General features: G+C 39.2%; 1 protein-coding gene across 5 annotated transcripts in view; it reads right to left on the reverse strand.

Moving 5' to 3' along the window:
* Positions 1 to 23,653, reverse strand: part of CUX1 (cut like homeobox 1) — a 536,633-nt gene that overhangs the window by 170,770 nt on the left and 342,210 nt on the right. For 3 of the 5 annotated variants that reach the window (XM_073616663.1, XM_073616660.1, XM_073616664.1), the window contains 4 exons: positions 20,110 to 20,158; positions 18,577 to 18,673; positions 15,984 to 16,658; positions 11,282 to 11,347 (listed from right to left, as the gene is read on the reverse strand). In XM_073616663.1, coding sequence (XP_073472764.1) covers positions 11,282 to 11,347; positions 15,984 to 16,658; positions 18,577 to 18,673; positions 20,110 to 20,158 — 887 coding nt within the window. The remainder of the gene's footprint in view (positions 1 to 11,281; positions 11,348 to 15,983; positions 16,659 to 18,576; positions 18,674 to 20,109; positions 20,159 to 23,653) is intronic. The other 2 variants (XM_073616662.1, XM_073616665.1) reach the window with 2 other exon arrangements.

Raw genomic sequence — 23,653 nt, forward strand, 5'->3', positions numbered from 1 at the left:
CCTGAGTCAATACTTTGTAGTACCACCTTTCACTGCAATTACAGCTGCAAGTCTTTTTGGGGATGTCTCTACCAGCTTTGCACATCTAGAGTGACATTTTTGCCCATTTTTCTTTGCAAAATAGCTCAAGCCCTGTCAGATTGGATAGAGAACATCTGTGAACAGCAATTTAAGTCTTGCCATGGATTTTCAATTGGATTTAAGTCTGGACTTTGACTGGGCCGTTCTAACACATGAATATGCTTTGATCTAAACCAGGGGTAGGCAACCTGGGGCCCTCCAGCTGTTGTGGAACTACATTTCCAATGAGGCATTGCAAGGCTTTCAGTTACAATTACTCCCAGAAGCATGATGGGACTTTTAGTTCTGCAACAGCTGGAGGGCCCCAGGTTGCCTACCCCTGATCTAAACCATTCCATTGTAGCTCTGGCTGTATGTTTAGGGTAGTTGTCCTGCTGGAAGGTGAACCTCCACCCCAGTCTCAAGTCTTTTGCAGACTCTAACAGGTTTTCATCTAAGATTGCCCTGTATTTGGCTCCAATCAACTCTGACCAGCTTCCCTGTCCCTGCTGAAGAAAAGCATCCCCACAACGTGATGCTGCCTCCACCATGTTTCACGGTGGGGATGGTGTGTTCAGGGTGATGTGTAGCGTTAGTTTTACGCCACACACAGCATTTTGCTTTTAGGCCAAAAAGTTCAATTTGCTGTGTCCCCCACATGGCTTCTCGCAAACTGCAAACGGGACATCTTATGGCTTTCTTTCAACGATGGCTTTCTTGCCATCTTCCATAAAGGCCAGGTTTGTGGCGTGCACCACTAATAGTTGTCCTGTAGACAGATTCTTCCACCTGAGCTGTGGATCTCTGCAGCTCCTACAGAGTTACTATGAGCCTCTTGGCTGCTTCTCTGATTAATTCTCTCCTTGCCCGGCCCAGTCAGTTTAGGTGGATGGCCATTTCTACGTAGGTTTGCAGTTGTGCCATACTCTTTCCATTTTCTGATGATGTATTGAACAGTGCTCCATGAGATCTTCAAAGCTTGGGATATTTTTTTTATAAACTAACCCTGCTTTACACTTTCCCACAACTTTATCCCTGACCTGTCTGGTGTGTTCCTTGGCCTTCATGATGCTGTTTGTTCACTAAGGTTCTCTAACAAACCTCTGAGGGCTTCACAGAACAGCTGTATTTACACAGATTAAATTACACACAGGTGGACTCTACTTACTAATTAGGTGATTTCTGAAGGCAATTGGTTCCACTAGATTTTAGTTTGGGCTATCACAGTAAAGGGGGCTGAATACAAATGGACACCACACTTTTCACATATTTATGTGTAAAAAATTTTGAAAACTATTTATCATTTGCCTTCCACTTCACAATTATGTACCATTTTGCGTTGGTCTTTCACATAAAATCCCAATAAAATACATTTAGTTTTTTGGTTACAACTAGACAAAATGTGGAAAATTGCAAGGGGTATGAATACTTTTTCAAGGCACTATATGTATGAATGTTGTCACCCTAGGACAGCAAGTGTTTAAGGACTATAAAACACCTACCCTGCTCCTCCACAACATAGTGGAAGATGTAAAATAGTTCACACAGAGACCTGGAAAGAACACGAACTGATAAATGTCAAAGACAAAAAGAGGAGTTATCAGCTTACATGATTTCTGGAAGAATCAAGAGGTACTTATTGATCAAAAGCTTTCAATGGCATATATAATAGATCAAAAGGGCGCAAATAAGAAAAAAAAATATTTTTAGGGATTAAATGCACTTAATGCCAATCAGGCTTTATGCATTCACATATACTGGTTGAACATGCTGACATGAAAGAGGGCAGAGTGAGGGATGATGTGATCAGTGTGCGGATTCTTCTTCATTGTCAAGCAGCAGGCTTGGGGATTGCACCTGGATATGAACGCGAGATACACAGACTTACAATTCCTTTGGCAGGTAGAACAACTATCAGATATGTATTTCAACTATTTAACTGCTCTTCTTGGGTCCAGCTTTGGTTGGTTACTTTGCATATCAATACTAAGGGAGATTTAGTGGTGGGTCTCACGGTTCCTAACTAGCTATACGTTTATGCAGGCTTACAACTTTGCAAGGCTTCATACTTCCCTTTTATTTAGCATTAATTACTTTGTCTGCGTCTGACCCTTCAGCTGGAGTGTCTGGGGGTCAGAGGTCACCTTTAAGTCTGACAGTTCCTGCTTTTACACCCTTTATGCTTGGAAGATGGAGACAGTGTGTGGGGTCAGGCAGTTGACATTTTGGCAACTATTATAATTTGGGTGGCCCTTGACCCTCTCACACCAGCAACAGCATTTCCCACATTTCTATCCTGATTCCATTTAAGCTGAAGGAGGCAAATTGTGCTTTTATTGAACTTCTCTGAACTCATTGCTTATGTAGCAACATGAAGACACCGCTGCTTTTTTGTAAGCACAGGGACAGGACATGTTAATTTCCCAAATACTATCTTATAAAATGATAAAAGTGCCACTTGCACTAGACCTAAGGTTTTCATAATATCACCCAACATAAATGTCCCCCCTCTTTCTGTTTGTGGTTTATTCAACTGCAAAGAAAGCATCAGCAAGTAGCTTTAATTGCATCTCTAACAGAACTCGAATTAATCCTATTAAACTAATTATTATATCTTGGCTTAGGAGGTTTTTTTATAGCTTTAGAACATCTCACTGATGGAAAGGATCACAGGTGGCAGATGTGCTGAGTTGCATTCATGGATGAGTTGAAGGCTACAGATAACGATGCAAATAGGAGCCTAATAATTCATGTTATAGCTCATTACAGCTTAAAGTGGACCTAAACTTGTCTACTTTACTCAGTCAGGGGACACAGGAGAGAGGGTAGCAACAATAAATAAAATGTTCAGAAAATACAGACACACTCAATCAGCAACCTATAAATGGCACATATGTAATGTTCAAGAAAAGTACACTGAGTCTACAGAACTCGTATACGGAAAAACACATCGACCTATATTATTCTTCATCTATAACATAAGGCTCATCAAAGAAGCAACTGTTCAAACTGGAGAACTCCAAAGGATTGAATTTTGTATTTTTTCATCTTTACGTGTTTCTTGAGTAATATTTTTTGGTATTTGAGTATTTCAATGTCCAAAATTGAATGATCTCTGGCACCCTGGATACAGAAATCAGATATCCAAGTCATAATCATGTGAGTGAACATCAGGAGAGATTTAGCAAGAGTATTTATTAGCAAATAGAATATTTTATGATGTGATTCCAATCGGTTTTACAGTTTATAGTTTACACTGCAGCTCCAGTAGCTTTCAAAATATAGATGACAAAAAAAAAAATCAAACAAGAATTGCTGAAATGAACAACAAAAAGCAGCATGCTCTTGCTTTTTCAATCTTCATTGTTTCATTTAAAGTGGTACTAAAAGGTCTTTGTTTTGTTCAATCCATGCATGCTAATAAGTGTGGCAAAAATCCCCCACTACTTAACACGCATGTTATATTCCCATAATGAATTTCTGTTACTGTCTGCATTTTGGTCTATTAAATATAATACTGAAAGCATTTTGTTATATCGTTTTTTTAAGTCCAAAAATGTGTTGATCTTTTCAGAAATTCAAATCTGTCCTGTGACCTCTGCACACATTCTATGTTATCTGAAAGGTCTATTTAGCCCTCCCAGTACTTAACTTGGGATACAAGTCAAATAGTATCTATGCTTTGGAAATGAAGACAGTGGCATGGATGAATAGTTTAGCCCCCCTCCAAAAAAGATGTTGTGTGTTGTCAGCCTACAATAGAAAATTAAGAGCCGGGTGCATTTCTAGCAAAGATCAGGTAGTTTTCTGTACTTGCGGGGTCTTTAGGAAACAAAACACAGGGAAATTTGCATGAACTGCAAAGATGTACCAAATTCTTTTTGCCCTTCCCTGATGACCCTATTGCAATTTAGTTTATCATATTTTAAGCAACAGACAGCATGGGTTAATGAAAAACAGAAGTTGTCAAACAAATCTTATTACTTTTTATGAAGAGGTAAGTAAAACCATAGACAGAGGGGTGGCTGTGGACGTGGTATACTTGGATTTTGCAAAAGTGTTCGATACAGTTCCCACACACAGGTCGTGTGTAAGGTAAAGCCTACAGGCTCGAAAAGATCAGTTTGTAAATGGATAGAAAACTGACTAAAAGACAGAATTCAGAGAGTAGTGGTTAATGAATCTTACACTGAGTGGTCTAAGGTTATTAGTGGTGTACCCCAAGGTTCAGTGTTGGGACCCTTATTTTCTAATACCTTTATAAATGATATAGGGTCTGGGATTAAAAGTACCATTTCAGTCTTTGCTGACGACACCAAACTATGCAGTGGAATAACGTCCTTACAGGATGTCTCCAACTTACTAGCCGACCTCAATGCACTGTTTAATTGGGCGACTATGTGGCAGATGAGGTTTAATGTTGATAAATGTAAAGTTATGCACTTGAGGGGCTAAGAATATTCATGCATCATACATACTAGGGGGAGTACAACTGGGGGAATCCGTGGTGGAGAAGGATCTGGGGGTTTTGGTAGATCATAAGCTTAATAATGTCATGCAATGCCAAGCTGCGGTTACCAAAGCGAGCAAAAACCTTTCTTGTATTAGGAGAGGTATGGACTTCAGAGAGAGAGAGATCATTTTGCCCCTGTACAAATCATTAGTAAGACCTCATCTGGAATATGCAGTTCAGTTTTGGGCACCAGTTCTCAAAAAGGATATCGGGGAACTGCAGAAAGTGCAGAGAAGGGCAACCAAACTGATAAGAGGCATGGAGGAGCTCAGCAAGGAGGACAGATTAGAGGAACTGAATTTATTCTCTCTTGAGAAGAGGAAAGTAAGGGGGGATATGATCAACATGTACAAATATATAAGGGGTCCATATAGTGAACTTGGTGTTGGGTTATTCACTTTACAGTCAACACAGTGGACAAGGGGGCACTCTTTATGCTTAGAGGAAACAAAGATTTCATCTCCAAATACGGAAAGGTTTCTTCACAGTAAGAGCTGTGAAAATGTGGAATAGACTACCGCCAGAGGTGGTTCTGGACAGCTCAGTAGATTGTTTTAAGACAGGCCTTAGTTCTTTACTAAATGTACAGAATATAATTTGGTACTGACGTTTATAGGCAAAGTTGATCCAGGAAAAATCCAATTGCCTCTCAGGGGATCAGGAAGGAAATTTTTCCCCTGCTGTAGCAAAATTGGAGCATGCTTTGCAGGGATTTTCTACCTTCCTCTGGATTAACTGTAAGTATAGGAATGTGCATATGGGATCGTATGATATTTTTAATTTATTTTTTATGGTTGAACTAGATGGACTTGTGCCTTTTTTCAACCTCACTATGTAAGTATATATGGACATTCTAAAACGTACTGCCTTTCCTGACTTGGATGGGACATATAGTTTTCATTCAATTTTTCTATTTTCCCCTACATTTCTCCACAAATTCCCTTATTCAACAGTCCTGTACAGCTGCTCACGCATACAGTTGCCATACATTATAATTTTGCAATTCAAACCGCTGAGCAGCTCAGCCTTTATTTTCAATGTGCATTCGTCAGGGGGTCAATTTGCACTACAGTATACGAAGCCCCACAATAATAATTAAGTACTGGTGTTAGCAATTACTTCTAGCTAAACAGGTGCTGGTTTTGGAATGAGTTATAACTTAATTCTGGGTTTTGCCTTCAATAAGAACATCATCCAGGATCATTGTCATCCACAGTAAGCATACAAAGAGACACTTAACGTTCAAACAAACCTTTTATCTAGAAGAAGAATGCTGAAAAGTATATTTATATTCCAGCTAATAGCTTCTGCACTTGTTAACTTTGCCTGAATATCATTATTGAGAAAGCTGACATATGGGGAACCACCAAATACAAAGCTGAAATACCGTACATACACGTACATGAGAGCTGTTCTATCTGAGAAGGGTATGTCATTTTAACCAGCCTGTCCTGCAATTTACACAGCCCTGTAACATAGCACAGCCATGTTGGGCGACTTCACTTTTTTCTACTGCATATAAGTAATGCAGCTTGGTTACCACCTTGCCTCCAGCCTGTGATTGGACAATGGAGGAGAAGCAGCAGCCTAATGAGATTATATCTCTCCTGTTTTAGCACGGTCCTTCTCGGAATGTCCAGAAAAGAGTGACTGGTTCAGAGTATTGAACCTCCCTCTCCCAGTCTGAGTTCTACAGCTTAGGGGAGTCTCATATCAAGACAGATTAGAAAAAAAAATGTTAATGAATAAAACTGTATTATGCATTTAATAAATACACCAGCAATTCAGCTTTACAAACACTTAACACATAGCAAATGTTACATTAGAACTGTATTCATTCCAATCTTCTTTTTTAGGCTATGGCCCTGTGAACTGTTATGTTGTGTGAATTTCACATGTACATGTGTTGGTTTATGCTTGCAGTTCTGTGTTGTGAACCTCAATAAAAATTTATTGAACAAAAATTGTATTCCTTGCTTGGCATATTATAGCATTCTGTAAAATATGTGGCATTTTTATTACATTTTATTTAGTGTAAGGACCTGTCAATTCTATCATATATAAAATGCAAATGCTAAACTAACTCATGTAACAAGCATCTTGAAAAATACCATTGAAGGCACTGAACATATGTAACATTTTATTGTAACCTGCAGTAATCAGAAGAAGGCCCCTTGCACACAGGTGTCATAATTTACTGATGTTTACTCAGGAACCTGTGAAGCCCCTGAGCAGGGGGCCAAAAACTGAGTAATGTTGCGTATAGGTGAGTGAAGGTGTGCAAGAGTATAGACAAGTACAATTCTTCTTCATTGCCAGCATTGTAATATACTCACGTAAACATGCTTATAGAGTAAACATGTATGTGAGTACATTACTCAAATGTAGAATTTTCTATTTTTATTTTACCGCTTTGTACTCAATGCTGCATTACTGATCTTTACTTAGCTGTGTGCAATGCCCCATAGACAACAATACATCTCATTCCAGATCAGTAAAAAACTCAGCATTTTTTACTTCCATGTGCAACTAGCCTAAATATTACATTTAATTGGAAATCATTACTTTCTTTTGGTTAACATTTGCTTATCTAACAAGCCAGTATGTAGCGCAATTATAAAGTGCAGTAACCAATGACAACCAATGAGATTTCACAATTCATCAGAAAGTAAAATAGAAGATGATTATGACTGGTTACTGTGGGCTGCTATACTTTGCCGATTGCTCTTTTCATTACAAAATAATAGTGAACAAGTCTCATGGCTTCTTTAGGTAAAAAAGTATTGATATGGATTCAGATATACACTATATTACCAAAAGTATTGGGACACCTGCCTTTACACACACATGACCTTTAATGACATCCCAGCCTTAGGCTCAGTTCACACTGGGGCGACTTGGGATCCGACTTGTACGCCCTCAAGTCGCCCCAAGTCGCCCCAAGTCGCTTTGCATTTAGATTACAATTGTAGTGAATTGAACCGTCTTAACTGACACTACTGAAGTCGCTCCGACTTCAAAAAAGGTTCCTGTACTACTTCTATCCGACTTGTAGGCGACTTGTACCCATTCAACTCAATGTAAGTCGCCTGCAAGTCGGATCTCTCAAGCGACTTTGCAGAGAAAACCCCTCCCTCCCCCTCCCTCCCAGAGAGGTGATTGGCCACAGGCGAAGTCGCCTGTCATGGAGGCGACTTCAAGTCGCCTCGTAATTTGCCGAAGTCGCGCTAAAGTCGCGCTGAAGCCGCGTTGAAGTCGCGGTACAAAGTCGCGCTAAAGTCGTGTTGCCCATGTGTGAACCGACCCTTAGTCCATAGAGTTCAATATTGAGGTGGCCCACCCTTTGCAGCTATAACAGATTCAACTCTTCTGGGAAGGCTGTCTACAAGGTTTAGAAGTGTGTCTATGGGAATGTTTGACCATTCATCCAGAAGCACATTTGTGAGGTCAGACACTGATGTTGGATGAGAAGGCCTGGCTCGCAATCTCCGCTCTAATTCATCCCAAAGGTGTTCTATTCAGGTTGAGGTCAGGAGTCTGTGCAGGCCAGTCAAGTTCCTTCACCCCAAACTTGCTTATCCATGTCTTTATGAACCTTGCTGTAAAGGCAGGTGTTCCAATACTATTGGTAATATTATATAAAAAATTATAAATATTCATTTTTTTTGAGCGCTGCACAAACTGTTAGCACTAGAGAAATCCTGTATAATAATAATAATACTAATAATAATATCTGCAGGCATTGGGTTTGATTTACTAAAACTGGGGAGTGCAAAAACAGCTTCCAGATTTATTTTGTCAAAGCTTAATAGAACAAGCTGAAGTTAGAAGTGGATTGGCTACCATGCACAACTGCACCAGATTCTGCACTCTCTAGTTCTACAAAATCAACCCCATGGTAGCAAAGCAGCACTAGGACTACTACCCATTACTGTTCCTCTTTATCAGTACTGGTTTATTAGTACTTGATATTAGCAGCTTTAAACATGCCATGCTGTCTTTGCAAAGCAAGAATAGGCTCTAAACCTTCCCCACTCTATCTAATACAAAAAATAAAAAAATAAATAAAAAGTTTGGGCTGAACATACACTTTAGTATGCCTACATTTTACAGGTGATTTAATGAATCAAGGTTCAGGATTACAGCGCAAACCTTTAACCACTTCCCATCCGGCCACTGTACATAAATGACCAGGTGAAAAAGCACCGTTCCAACTAGATAGGGAGAGGGGGATTGCTGCAGACTGTCAGTGATCTCTGTGTAGCTGATGACTGTACTGTCCAGCTACACACAGACCACACCATCTGTCCCTGTCCACAGTGCACATCAACATCTGTACTAGTGTCCCATCAACATCTGTCACAGTGTACTAAATAATACAATACATATATATAAAAAAAAAAAATTGCTAAAAAAATTTAAAGAACCCCTGTCCCACCGTGCAAAGGTGAATGCGCGCATTGGTCTTGTACGCATACATAAACGGCAATAGCACTACACATGTGAGGTACTGCCGCAAACGTCAAAGCTTGAGCAATAATTCTAGTACCAGACCTCTGCTGTAACTCTAAACTGGTAACCCATAAAGGCTTATAAAGCGTCATCTATGGAGATTTTTTAAAGCGGAGTTCCACCTATAAAATTTACTTTACAGAAATAAACACCATAATCCTTCAGCAACAATTGGACATTTTTTTTTTACTCATCCCTTCTGCACTGTTGCTATGGGGTCACTTGTATTCTGCCTCTTCATCTCCGCGGCGATTTATGTCATTTCCCTCAGCGCCTGTGCTCGCTAGGGCTCCTGGGAGAGGTGCATCATTCCTTCCCAGGAGTTAGTGGGCAGCGCCAAGGGCTCTCATTGAGTTATTTGGAGAAGCTTTCTGCGCTGCTAGGGGTACTTACGTCGCATGCCCGAGACCGGGCGGTGCATGCTGGTTATTCAGCAGCACCGTATCTCGGAGGTTTATCCTTGTGGGCTTCGCCTGCCCACAAGCAAGATGGCAACTGCCAACCAGCAGGAATATAAGGTTAGTTTTATTATAAAATATGAACAATAGCGGCTCAATTTACAAGGCTAATGAGTGCATCATTAGTTCAATATCATTATAACAGACGGATTAAAAAAAAAAAAAAAAAAAGTATCTGTGGTTGGAACTCCGCTTTAAATACCATAGTTTGGCGACATTCCACAAGCATGCACAATTTTAAATCATGACATGTTTGGTATCCATTTACTTGGCGCAACACCATATTTTAAATTTTACCAAAAAATGTAGTATTATATTGTGTTTGTGTACATTAGAATTCATTAAAGTGCATATTTTCCCAAAAAATTGTGTTAGAAAAACCACTGCGCTTATACCCCGTTACATAAAAAAATTGAAAAACCAACAATTTATTCTCTAGGGCCTCTGCTAAAAAATATATATAATGTTTGCAAGCATACCTATGCTGTGTGTAACAAACAACTTGTTAATATGACATTTTTGTGAAAAATGTTTTATTTATTTTCCAAATAATTCTGGGAATAAATTACAACTTTGAAAAACTCACCATGCCTCTTACTAAATATCTTGGACTGTCTACTTTTCAAAAAGGGGTCATTTGGGGAGTATTTGTACTGTATGTTAGGGCCTCAGAAATTAGATCAGTACATCAGGTGTGATCAATTTTCAATGATTGGTACCAAAGCTTGTAGACTCTATAACTTTCACACAGACCAAATAATATACACTGATTTGGGTTAATTTTACCAACATAATGTAGCAGTATACATTTTGGAAAAACAACTTATTTGCAAATTTTTATAACAGAAACAAAAATAAACACGGTTTTTGTTTCAAAATTTTCAGTGTTTTTTGTTTGTGATTAAATACCACCAAAAGAAAGCTCTATTTGTGTGAAAAAGATGTCATGTGGGTACAGTGTTGCAGGACCACGCAATTGTCATTCAACTTGTGAGAGCTCTGAAAGCTGAAAATTGCCTGGGCAAGAAGTGGGTGAAAGTGTCCAGTATTAAGGTGGTTAAAGACAAGTCAGCAATGGCAGCTACCATACTTTTATCTGGTGGTGGAACTCCTCTATATTTTTATTGTTTTTTTTATGAGTGGGTATGGGATAGTATTTCTGTCATGTTCCTTTCAGTTCCAGTGATAGTAAGGGGAAATCTTCCCAACAAAATATCATTGGAAACCTGAGTGAAATTGTAATGTCCACACTTGTCAAATCCTCACATCTTCTTGGTAGTTGATGACTACACAAATTTGCTGTGTCTATATATCTAAAAGACATATATAAATTGCCCAGTGCAAAAACCTGGTGCACCTTCTTACCTGGGTGTTCCCTGACCACCAGATTGCTGCCAACTTGGGGTTATAAGCAGTGGTGTGAGCTGGAGTGCCACGTCTAAATAAAAAACTCTAGCCAGGTAGGCTTTGTCTATTTTATGATCTTTAAGGACTCATTTTCAGTGTTAACTAAGGTCCACCTTCAAGAACCCAGAGTAAAGAACATAACCGCAAGTTTGTTTTACAAAAAGATAGTTTCTGTGAGAGAGACCATGTCTGAGAACCCGTGTTTTATACTTACTACAGCTGTTTTTCTATCAGATTCCAGGCCAGAATCACATGCCCCTGTTTGGTTACACAGCAAGAGTGGAAGCAGAATGGTTGGCTACAAACATAGAGACAGCTGCTTGTGACGTACCTTCAGACCCATTTCTTCTTTTCGGTACCTCCTGAAACAGTCTGTTCAGGTTCTGGCCTGGATTCTCTGTTGAAAAACGAGTTTGGTAAGAACAAAACAGTCGGGGGATGTCAGATTGTTTTCTACATTATGGGCTACGTTACATGAAATGATGAAAGATCTAATGCGGATGAATGCTAATATGCTCGACTGAAGCACAGATGGTACTTACAGAGAACCCACATAAGCTAAAATTTGCACTGTTTCTTACTGCTTTCCTGTAGAAGCACATTGAACTTTGTGGGGAAGCTTAAAGTGTATTTCCACTTTTGCAGCCATAGGGGTAACTTCTACTTCACAATTGTTACATGTTCCCATTAACATAAAAAAGTTTAAAAACTGCTGGTTACCTTTTTAAGTGCTTTTTATTTATGCGTCTTATTAAACTTACCAAGCTCTTACTACTTTGTAATGTTTAGAAAGGGGCTGGGGAGCTGTGTTTTCCCTAATTAACCCTATCTGTACTGTACTAGCAGATCTTTATTATCATTTGTGAACTAGAATTGAACACTTGTCTGTCCTAACCATTGTATGTTATTGAGAGATAGTCCAGTGAGTTCCTGGTCTCCGTGGGAACAGAGACACTAAGATTTTCCAAAATGTGTTCTGACACCTTCTCCTCAGAAACATCTAAAAGGAAAGAAATACTAAAAAAAAAAAAAAAAAAATATGCCGTGTGAATGGGAACACATGGGATTTTCTCAAATTTGACTGCAAAAGTGGCAATACACTTTAAGCAGGTCACATATCAGTCATCTTTTCCTTAAGATGGCCACATACCAGTCACATTTTCCTTAAGGTGGCCACATACCATGCTACAAGATTTACCAACAATTCTGTAGTGCAAGAGCCTATGTGATTGGGTTATACTACATAGTTATCAACAAATATAAATGTTATTGAAAAGAGACTGCAAAATTTGCTCGTAAGGTATTTAGCTGGATTTAGAATTAATCTGGTAGGTCAGTAACATTTAATGGAGAAGTTTGGGGTTGTTAAAACAAACAAAAAAAATCTAATAATAATAATTTTTTTTTAAAATTAAAATATATTATATATATATATATATATATATATATATATATATATATATATATGACACACACACATACATCCGTGCTGCAGCATTAGTCTGATGCTACAGCTGTCCTGGGTTGGCTATAAGCCATAGAACTCAGTGATCACATGACTGCTAATTGCTCAGTTCTCAGACAGCCTTGAGCAGAGAGTGGTGACTGTTAGTCCCTGGCTCTCTGCTCTGCCCCTCCAGTGCTTACTGGAGCACTGGGCTGAGGAGGGAGAGGCTGACTCCGGCTCTCAGCCACATGCTGAGAGGTGGAGCCAGCTGCCGAACAGGCATCTGGGTGGATCCTGAAAATATGGTTAGGATCCTTCCAGAGCCTGAAGTGGCTCTGTGACGTCAGCCGACAGTGGACTTTAGCCCACTGTCGGCTGATTCTGAGTCACAGGAGAGCAAAAATAAGTGCATTCCTATGACCCACAAGAGAAGTATTGACAAAAAAAGCTTTTGTAATACTTCTATTTTAATAGCAGCAATTTTGTGTGAGGATTTAAGTATTTTTATAATATCTGAATGAACTGTTTAAGTGGGCTCTTGCACTATCCGTAAATATTGCTAATCTAACATACCAAATTTGTTATGAAGATCTAACTGGTGTGTTGCCAGCTTAGTCCTCGATATAAATACTAGATATGGTTTCCAACATACTGGCATATTCAATAAGGCAAAGAGAAATGTATGCAGGTGAGTAACCAGTAAAAACAAATCACGCTCCACCTTTCTCATTGGTTGTTATTGCCTTTTGTACATTATTACTTCTCTGAAATGCTTTATTTAATAAGCCTAGTAGTAAGGCTTGAAAGAACCAGGGCTCTTTCACATCGAGCAGCTACACTCATATGAGCAGGGGATCGGTGGGCAGGACCCTTGCTGAATCAGAGCCTGTTCAGTTTGTGTCTGCATTAATATAGCAGACACCGGCAGACCCATGGTAACTTTATGGGCAGCCAGATGTAAATGGATTTGTGTCAATTTATGGCTGGATGTAAACATACTTGTGTCCATTTATACTAGGCTACCTCTGATCTGTCACATTAAGATCCGAAAAAAACAAAAAGACCCAGTCTTTTTTTTGTTTTTATTTCTGGACATGGACGGACTCAGAGGTAGGCGGGTATAAATTAACACAAGTCCAACTACATCAGCCTGCCCCATAGAAATGCACAGAGCTTCTGATCAGGTCTGCCGGAAAAATGGAAAGGTGAACCTGATCGGAAAGCCTGTGTGAAAGGGCCCCTAGTAAAATGACACACGTGTGCATTCACATATACATTTATTAGTATTTTAGGATGTTCATCTTTGTGGTGTTAATTAGGAGCAACTGTGCATTAAAGCATTAGTCCCCCAAAAGTGACATTTTGATTATATCTGGAGATTGGTGGACTGAGTCTGTCTCAGCTTATTATATATCTAGGATAATTTAACAATGAGATTTCCCTCTTATATTTCCAGACACCTGAGAGTTTTGGGTGTTTCCACTCCCCTCTGTGTTCAGGCACTTCTGGATTCTTCATATTGTAAAAATACATTTAAAAAAATCACCGATAAGACTGTCCAAGTGATAGTAAAAAGTGCTTTAACTCCCATGCACCTACCAAAAACTTGAGTATCAGTTTTAAGAATAACCTGTTATGGTGTTAATAGCAGCCCCATAGATGTACATTGATTAGAGCATATCAAAACACAAAAAAGACGATTCAGTATGGTTTTGATAACATTTCTGGGAGACATGACATTAATTAGCTTAAACAGATATTATATTAATTGCCTGTATAGACAGGAGACAGGCTACGTTAGCCTAAAGTGGCTGCATTACATGACCATAAGAGACTTCTGTCTCCAGGTCTTGCTCTTATACTACTGAATACAAAAAGTGAAGGTGGGACATTTTGTTAGTTCTGATACAGGTGGGATTAGAAGGTATCCATAGACCTTTTATTATGCTCATTTTGTTAGAGACATTATAGAATATTCACCTGATCCAGCCATTTATAGTCGTTTGTTTAAAATGTTTGCAGGTAGCTTTTAAGAGTAACTGCTACAAATGGCATAAAAACATAAAATTCATGTAGGTAGATAGATGGGCCTGGTAATGATTCACCCGTCAAATGACAGTGGAAAAGTAGACGTCATATTCATAGCTTATGTTTTGCTAGCACACAATGCTCCATTTATGTTTATGGTGGATATGTCAAAGGTCATTTAATACCTTACTACATTGTTATGTCTATGGAAACCCTTTGATCTATCAGCAGGATACATCTGATGCTGCTATACTTTTATGTGCATGCCAATACATTTGATTGGAAAAGAATATCAAAATGAATTAACCCCACCAGCATTTGGAGGATTGTGTTTAAACTGGAAGTGCCTAATTTACCTATTTACAGAAGCTTTGTGATCCAATTGCTTACAGCTATATGAAGGGAAAAAATTATCTAACATGGAAGAGAACATGTAAGTTGGGTCAGTAACTAAATATGTACAGAGTTGTGTATGAAACGTGAAGATGCAAACCAGTGGATGTAGAACATATAGGTGTATGTAAATGGTATTGCACTGCATTCTGATTTGAAAGACAATGCATGCTTATTATGAGGATGCTGTGCAAAAAGCAATATACTCAGCAGTAACTGCCAGCAAGCTGACGAATTTCCACAATGGTAAGAGGTGATTGTTTAATGGTTGCTAGTAGACATTGCGCTTAGCCTTATTGAATATGGGATTTTTTTAAGATATAATCAGAAGTCAGATTTAAGCCTAAACCGGTCAGCATGCTGAAGTCATTTGGAGGGCCTCAGAAGTTACATAACATTAATGTTCTACAATACTTAGGCCTTCACAGATGACAATTATAAACCTTTCATAGCCGGGAGGTGCCTAAGGCTATAATTGGTGCATTTGGTCAGAAGGCTTTAGTTTGTTTTCCGCCATTTTTTTTACACCAGTTACAAAACGATCCATTCCTCTGCTACTTGGTCAGACAGACATATCTGGAAACACACCTTTAGCAAGTGATCACTGTCCAATGAAGCCCCATGGTAACATGTTAAACTTGTAGTCTCTTGTTAACAGCCTGGTCTCAGATAGGAGACAGTGCATGTCACCATGCAAAGAGGCCTGCACATCCATGAGCAAAACCCTGTGTGATTCATCGTGAGGGCAAATTACTGTGCCCGTATCCCTTCCATGGAAAGAGTGAAAGCACAAGCACACAAATCTGTTGTTCTTAAATTAAATCTATCAGAAACCAAAATATCTGTTTGAGAAGCCACAGATGGAAAGCCCTACTAACCTTCAGCAGTTGTGACACTGTCAGTCAAGCTGAAAAGGTTTAGCCATCTAATGCTTCTCTCTCATGTATTTTGCTTCAACACATCCTGTAAATCAAAAATATGTCTGCAATGTTGATTTTATATCCTAAATGTAGATGTGATATTACCTTCAACAAAATTAAAAATGAACCTCTATTATTGTGTAAGTGGATATGAAAGTGATGAATGCGGAATGAAAATATTCTAAAGCTGAGATATACAGTAAAAAAAACACTATACAAGTGTAGGAAAAACAAGTGGCACCCACCTCTTTGTCGGCCTTGTATACTCCGTAGTGCAAGGATGTTCTGCTCATCAGACAGGAACTGCTTCATCTTGTGGAAAGGCTCCTTCCCTCGTACAGTTAATTTATTCCAAGGTTTGGGCCTGGCCAGGATTTCGCTCACAGACCCTTGTGATAATCCCAGTACATAATGTCCAAAGATACGTTGTCCAATATTGTGCTTGATCAACTGCTCTTTCACTTGGCGTGCAATTTCTGCAGTGTCTATATCTTCACCTTCTGAGACGCTTCCAGCGCTCTCGGACTGGCTCGGTGAAGGAGCCATGCCATTTACGTCCGGGCTTGGCTGCTGCAGTGGACTTTGGGAAGATATGGAGTTTGTGCTGAAGTGACCTGTTGAGAAAAGCATGCTTGTGCTTCCTGCTTCCTGCATTGTCTTGGAGTAGAAGGACTGCATAAGCTGTCGCTGGAGAAGTGAATTTAGTGCAAATTTCCCCGTGGAGGCCAAGGGCAAAGAAGGGCTTGCAATGGATAAGCTGAAATAGTCTTGGTTTAAACCCGTTGGTGAGAACTTGTGTGTACCATTAGTATTGGAAGCCTGCTCCCCTACGTTGCGGAGCAACTGAGAGGGAGGGGAGGCCGGCAAGGTTGCAGGGCGCTGAGTTTCATGCTGGTCTTTCCCTTTTCTCCTGGCTGACCCTACAAGAAAGGTCAAACATAATGCATTATGGGGGGATTAAAAAGGGAAAAACCAAGATAAAAACGCAATGTTTGCCCCACAGTGAAAAAGTGCATTTTCTTTTGAAGAGGGCCAATTAGGTTTTTAAATTGAATTTGCAGTAAGCCGAACAAGGCCCCCAAAACAACCAACATGCATTTCATGTTTGTACCTTTCTTGTACAGTTTGTTGCAGCCTGGAGAATTCCTAAGACAAATCATTGCACTTCACCTCTTCAGTACAGATCACTGTGTCATACAAACAATACAATTCTCAGCATAAACATGAGCTTATTGCATACACAATCGATTGAGTGGCCCACAGCAAACATTTACACTTGAAAGGAACCTAGTTATGCATTCTATAGGAAACCAATATCATATTGTTAATTGCCAAAAATGCTGTTGATAAACCATACCACATGTCTATGAAATCAGTGGAATTCTCAAGTGATAAAGATAATAGCTGTATAATAGATATTGTCATTTACAGGTTAAACCACACATTTAAGAAATAATAGAAAACTGTACAACACAAAAACTGGTCAAAAATCAGGTCAGGTAAAATAATGAGCTCTTTACAGTGATGTCTGCCTCAATGCGTGGGACCCAGTCAATGATGGATTCTAAAAAATACAACTTGTTTACTTAGGGCTGTTCTAATTTGAAAGAAGACCCATGCTTCAGTCTCATTGGGTAATACCATAGATGTGTAATTTGATTATTACCCCAGAAAGCCTCAGCTGAAGCTCATCTTCTCAAACAAGGCACTCCTTTGACAGCAATTATTATTGGGTTGGCCATATACAAGAAATTAGTATTGGGTTGGCCATATACAAGAAAATTAAAACGAATAAATGCAACCTTAGATGTATTCAGGAAGGGAATAACAGCAGAGGGAAGAAATAGTCTGTGCATCGTAAGCTCTTGTTATGGCATGCATATCATTTTATCACATGTTGGCCAACCTCTGCATGACCAGCCAATGACTGTTCCCTTTTCTACAGTGAAATGGAAAAACAAACTCTTCACCATATGTGAATAGCACCAGTTATCAGTAAAGCAGAGGAGAAGACAGGAGCTGGTTCTGGAACTGTGGATTTAAGGGGTGACTGACCAAACCCATTCCCCATTGTTCTGAGTGATGGATCTGCCACTTTTAAGCCAAGTATTTAAAGACATCTTCATCCTAGCTTGAATGATATTGTGAAGAATATCATCTTTGGCAGGCATTTACTAAGCGTTTAACAAAGGTCTGCCCTGTCATCTTACAGTACTTGCTAAAGCTACAGTGGGTGCGCCAATTAAAGTCACTCACACACTGGAGCCAAAGGGCACTTAAAGGGTTTGAGAAAGCTGCTTGGCACTTTCTGAACAGTTTGTAAATCTTTTCCAAGCTGGAAGCTCCACAGACTAGATTTTTAAGCTAAGAATAGAAATGAATTCTACCCAAACACGGAAAACAGTGACAAGATCACTGGTGCTGGCTGAGAGTGAAATACAGGAACCCCACTAAGTTAATGCATTGGAAAGTCTGAAGCAGAGTATCTCTTTAAGTAGTTAAAAAGGCTATTGAAATATTTTAACATTTTTTTCTTGCTACACCATTTACACTTTTTTTTCTGTTTTCCCCATAAAACATAGGGGGGAAATAGGTCTGTAATGTTTTACCATGACACCTTGCAAAGTACCATTAACTAAAAGGTAATTAGTCTTATTATTTAAGCAGTGCCAACAAGGTCTCCAAAATGTGTTCTATTCTCCTGCTTACACCTTTTACAAGTCAAACAATACTCGCAGATTGCGTTGTTCATTAATCTTGCTGTCAGGTGTCTCCTAACACCGCTTTCCACAGCACATTCATTTTTGTCACTTACTCAAGTCAGCAAAACAAACTTACCGCTCAGGTCGCTGTTGCTAATTCGCAGCGTGGCATTCTCCGACTGCAGGGAGCGGTTCTTTTCCAGCAACAAAACCTCCAATGGTTTCGATGCATCCTAAATACAGCCAATGAAAATGAACTGATCAGCAACTACAATGCAATTAGAGGAATCAAGGTACAGTAATAACACAAAAGCAAGTTGACAACTGGATGACTGCACACAATGTATATTTTTTATTGTCCAAGAATTTGTATTTTTTTGAAGTGTGTGCGTTATTCACATGAGCAATGCTGCCTAATATAGTGTTCTGTGAGTTTAGATCGTCGAAAAATGAATGTTCTTCTAAAAGGGCAGAAGCTTCCATTTACCTGCTTGTCCTTTTTTGCAAACACAGATGAAACAATCTCACTCTTCTAATAAGTCACAAATGAATGTAACAAAGAACCAGCAATATAAAATATAACCACATATTTGGAGGTAAAACACTGCAGGAAAACAAGCATATATGCTGTCCACACAGATGCCAATCAAAATTCAGCTGCTAATTTTTGTCAGAAGAATAAACAATTTATTTTTGTGATTTAATAATAATGCCTGCCACTAAACTAAATTCATACAACTGAAATCTGAAAAACATTAACACAGGGCAAGGCTGGAGTAAAAATGGATTTGATGCTCATTATAACCAGTCAAGTGTCTTGTTGCTAATTTTGTGTTGTCTCTAAAGGCCTGTACACACGATCCAAAAATCGTATGGTAATTTTTATACGACGCCCGATCATCCGATTATCTGCTCGTTAGTATAGTTCTTTGGACAGTCGATTCAGACTTTTCAGATGAAAAATATCCAAATGTGCAGGCTACATAATTTTTGTCGTACGTGAACAGAACGTCCGGGTAGTGTGTACAGAATATGTGTGAAGTTTGACTGTTGCACTTTTTTTCGGATTTATGAAAGCCCCACCAAGATATTTTCTTTTAGTCGTGCTACACTATGTGAGATTTTGCATGCTCTCTTATTCCTTTCAGAAGCATATTTAAGAAAACATATGAGATAGCGTTAATTTCTGAAGACTTGTCAAAAAATATGTACCAATGTGATAAACCAAAATGGCCTAATTTATCAAAATGTCTCAAATAAGCGTTAGTGTACAAGACAGACAGAGTGCTTTTAGGGACAAAAAAGCCTTGCATTAATACATGTAAGAGATGTCTTCCTATTTTTTTTTTTGAAAAAAAGGGATCATAGTAAAAGCAGCAACCACCACAAGTGAATATTGAGCTTAATATTCAAATGCTATATTCAAAAACTGCATTCAAAAAAGTACACCAGAAGAAAAACACAACTTGTGTTGTATCTATAAAATAAACTGATCAGCCACTAACAAGCAGTCAGATTCCAATCAGCACTGAAATGGCAAGTGGCACATGTAAAAAAAAAATACAAATCTCATTGGCTGCTGTGAGGCAGCACAGATAGTTTGCATTTCATAGGCAAAATAAATGCAGCCTAAATTTTGAATACTTCTGAAAAACAAGATGTACGATACCTGACCGCCTGGTCCTTCAGACTGGGAAAACTCCATGGACTTCAAAATGCTGAAAAAAGCAACAAAGAGAATTTATTGCCTAGGTCCCCATTTCCAATAAACATCCACAGCATTGCCCTCCTGGTTCCCAACACTGCTGAAAGGACAATTCTTGGTAACTTTCTCAACTGCCTCTGCATCACAATAATCAGATAATGAATCACAACACTTGTCTGTCCCCAGATAAAATACATCTTTCTTATGGGTCATTTAAATAATGCATATCTCATTCCCAGCAGGCCACATTGTGGCATAAAATTAAATGTTAATAAGGATATAACATTTAAAGCTGTCAGAAAGTGTATATATTTGTTAGTGTAGCTTCAAGGGAGTTAGATTTGCATAACAGTCATAGTTAAATAACACCATTATTTTTCAAAGATCCTCCTCTTAAAGACTCTATGAAAGAACCAAATTATGTGGAAATACAGGAGTCCACGAACTGCAAGAATTCCTCAATGTAACATGTAGTATGAATGTAGTATAGTCTGAATGTAGTAGAAGGTAAAAGCTTCCCAGCATAAATAAAACATTTACAGCTTCTTCTGACATCTCCAAGTAGAAACATGGAGACACTTTGTAAGAAATAGTGTGACCCTTGTCCTGCTGGGGTTTTTTTAGTTTGATTTAACAAAAATTAGAGTATTTAGTTATTGTAAAATCGCATTATGAAGCATCACTAGAGCTGATTGGCTGACTTGCAATACCGGATTCTGCTTGCTGGTAGCACTGTGGGTGAGCTATGAAATTACAGTTCCTGGTGAAATGGAAGGGATGAATAATGCTTCAAAGCAACTACACTTTATAGGTTGTTTTTGGTTAGGGGGGGGTTTGGGGATAAAGAGCTCAAAGACTTTGGTTGTTTTTGTGTACAGGCATGTATCCCATTACCTGCAGGTGGTTCCTTCTGATAAAAATCTTCCAGTGTCTCCTTCACAGCTGCTAGATTTTGCCCTGAGTTGCTGTCTTCCAGCACTAACAGAAGCTGCTTCTACTCACCAAAGTTGTACCTCCGGCTCATCCCCTCCTGTCCTCGCCTCCATTCAGAGAGCTCATCATACTACTATCACACAATGCATCGCATTCTGTGGATGGAGGAGGGCATGATGTCATTCAACTCCTCCCTTCATTAACAACATGGTTCATTGTGTGAAAGTATGAAGAAGAGTTCTGTGAATGGGTGAAAGGACAGGAGGGTGCAAAGTCATGTTGGAACAATAAGGGGCAATCCCCAAACTGTTCTCACAAAGTTGAGAGCATGGAAATGTCCAAAATGTCTTGGTATGCTGACCCCTGAAGAGCTCCCTTCAGTGGGACTAAGGGGCCAAGTCCGACCCCTGAAAAACAACCCCTCACCATAATCCCCCCTCCACCAATGCACAAAGCAAGGTCCATAAAGACATGGATGAGCAAGTTTGGGGTGGAGGAACTTAACTGGCCTGCACAGAGTCCTGACCTCAACCTGATAGAACACCTTTGAGATGAATTAGAGCGGAGACTGTGAGCCAGGCCTTCTTGTCCAACATGAGTGCCTGACCTCACAAATGCGCTTCTGGAAGAATGGTCAAACATTCCCATAGACACACTCCTAAACCTTGTGGACAGCCTTCCCAGAAGAGTTGAAGCTGTTATAGCTGCAAAGGGTGGGCCAACTCAATATTGAACCCTACAAAATAAGACTGTGATGCCATTAAAGTTCATGTGTGTGTAAAGGCGGGCACCCCGATACTTTTGGCAACATAGTGTAAGTATCTGGAATTTTGTACCTCTCAAAATCTTTTGGTGTTGAGACTCTGCAAAGGGCTGAAAAGCTTGCAGTGTCACAGATGGGAGGGGGAGTAAGCAGGCTTTAGCATGTCAGGCAAACCTGAATGAAAATTGTTCTGGCTCTAAAATTTTAGACTGATTTACTGTTCAGTGGCTGCACAGTTTGAAAGCAGGGAAAGCTTTTCAAGAGGAATTTTTACGCTTGTTAACCACATGTAATTAGTTTATTAACTAGTTTATTCCTTTTATTTTTTTTTAATCAGCTGCTTTACGAAAATAACGCTTTAGAATAGGGCCATATCCATTCTTTACTATTTCTCAGCAGTTAACCTACAAATTACACAGTCTAAAATGAAGACCGCCACTAGAGGGATTATCTATAAATTCATATATAAAATGCAATACTGAAAATATAGAAGCAGAAAGTACACATCAGAGCCACATCCGATTCATTTCTGGCAAAACCTAACAATTATATCTCAGAAGATATACTCACAGGAAACATTCCATATTTTCCTTTTTATCAAACTGCATACATGGCACATAAGGAGAATAAATGATTGCATGCTTTCCCTCCAACAGTACTGCTAATGGGTATGCAGCATATTCTCAACCCTGGTGTGCCAGAGACAGCAACATAACTTTGTGATTGTGCATTATGAGCAAAGAAACTGTTTTCTCAACACTCAAAATGTAATTTGGACAAAATGATTTATGGCTGCAGGAAGCACTTGTCAAATAAAAAGAAGAATGATTGGTAAAGAAGGCAGAACACCAGGAAAAGGCAAGCAAAAAATAGATGCAGACGGGAATATTACATTTTGGGACAGCATATGAAAAACACTTGAAGCCAGTGATATTCAAGTCAGCTAAAAGCTCGTGCAAATCCTACTTTTTTTTAAAGGGACGCTACTATTAAAATATTAAATATAAATTCATACTTCCAAGTATATCCGATCTATATATTAAAACATATGCGAAAACCTTGTTTGACTGCACTTGTATTTCTTTAGATAAGGTGATGCTGGTCTCTTTCTCTCATTGTCAGCATAAACAGGCATGCCTGGCTGAGCCAAGTGGTCATGTTTTAGGCGAGGTAGCAGACAGCCTTGCCTTAGGGCAGTCAGACTTTGCTTGCATATCTCACTGCCCTCCCCTGTCTGGTAACCTCCATTAAATCTGCTGTTTAAAGAGAACCAGTCACCAATGGACAACTGTAATAATCTGAATCATCACTTTTTAGAATTTATAATAGTTCAGCCTTACCTCTACATCCAAGGAAAAATAAACACTTTGACAGGTCAATCTTTCGCCAGCAGTCCAGACAGGGTGTCAGTTATCGCCTTGAGCTCAAGCAGCAAAGAAATCAGCCTCCGTGCAGGCCTTACAGTAGTGAGCTGATATTTGTGTGTTGATGGTGGCAGAATACAAGTGAATAACAGCAAAGGCACTGTCCCTGAGAGGCAAGGCTGCACTATCATAAAAATGTTATGCCTCATGCACATAGAACGTTTTTACAGCTGCGCCTAGGGGCATCAGGCGTTTTTTTTTTTTTACAGATTAAAATTGGCTCTCCATGTTATTCTATGTGTCCCTGCACACATAGGCTTTTTGGAGCTGTAATAGGCATAGGTGTTTTCAAGCTGCAAAAAAGAACCCAGAGCCAGTGCGTTCTGGAGTAGCAGCATTACAGATGTAGAAAAGCCCGATGTGGCTAAACGTGTGTTAACGCTGTATA

This window comes from Aquarana catesbeiana, linkage group LG02 (genome assembly GCF_042186555.1).
Source record: "Aquarana catesbeiana isolate 2022-GZ linkage group LG02, ASM4218655v1, whole genome shotgun sequence".
Taxonomy (NCBI): domain Eukaryota; kingdom Metazoa; phylum Chordata; class Amphibia; order Anura; family Ranidae; genus Aquarana; species Aquarana catesbeiana.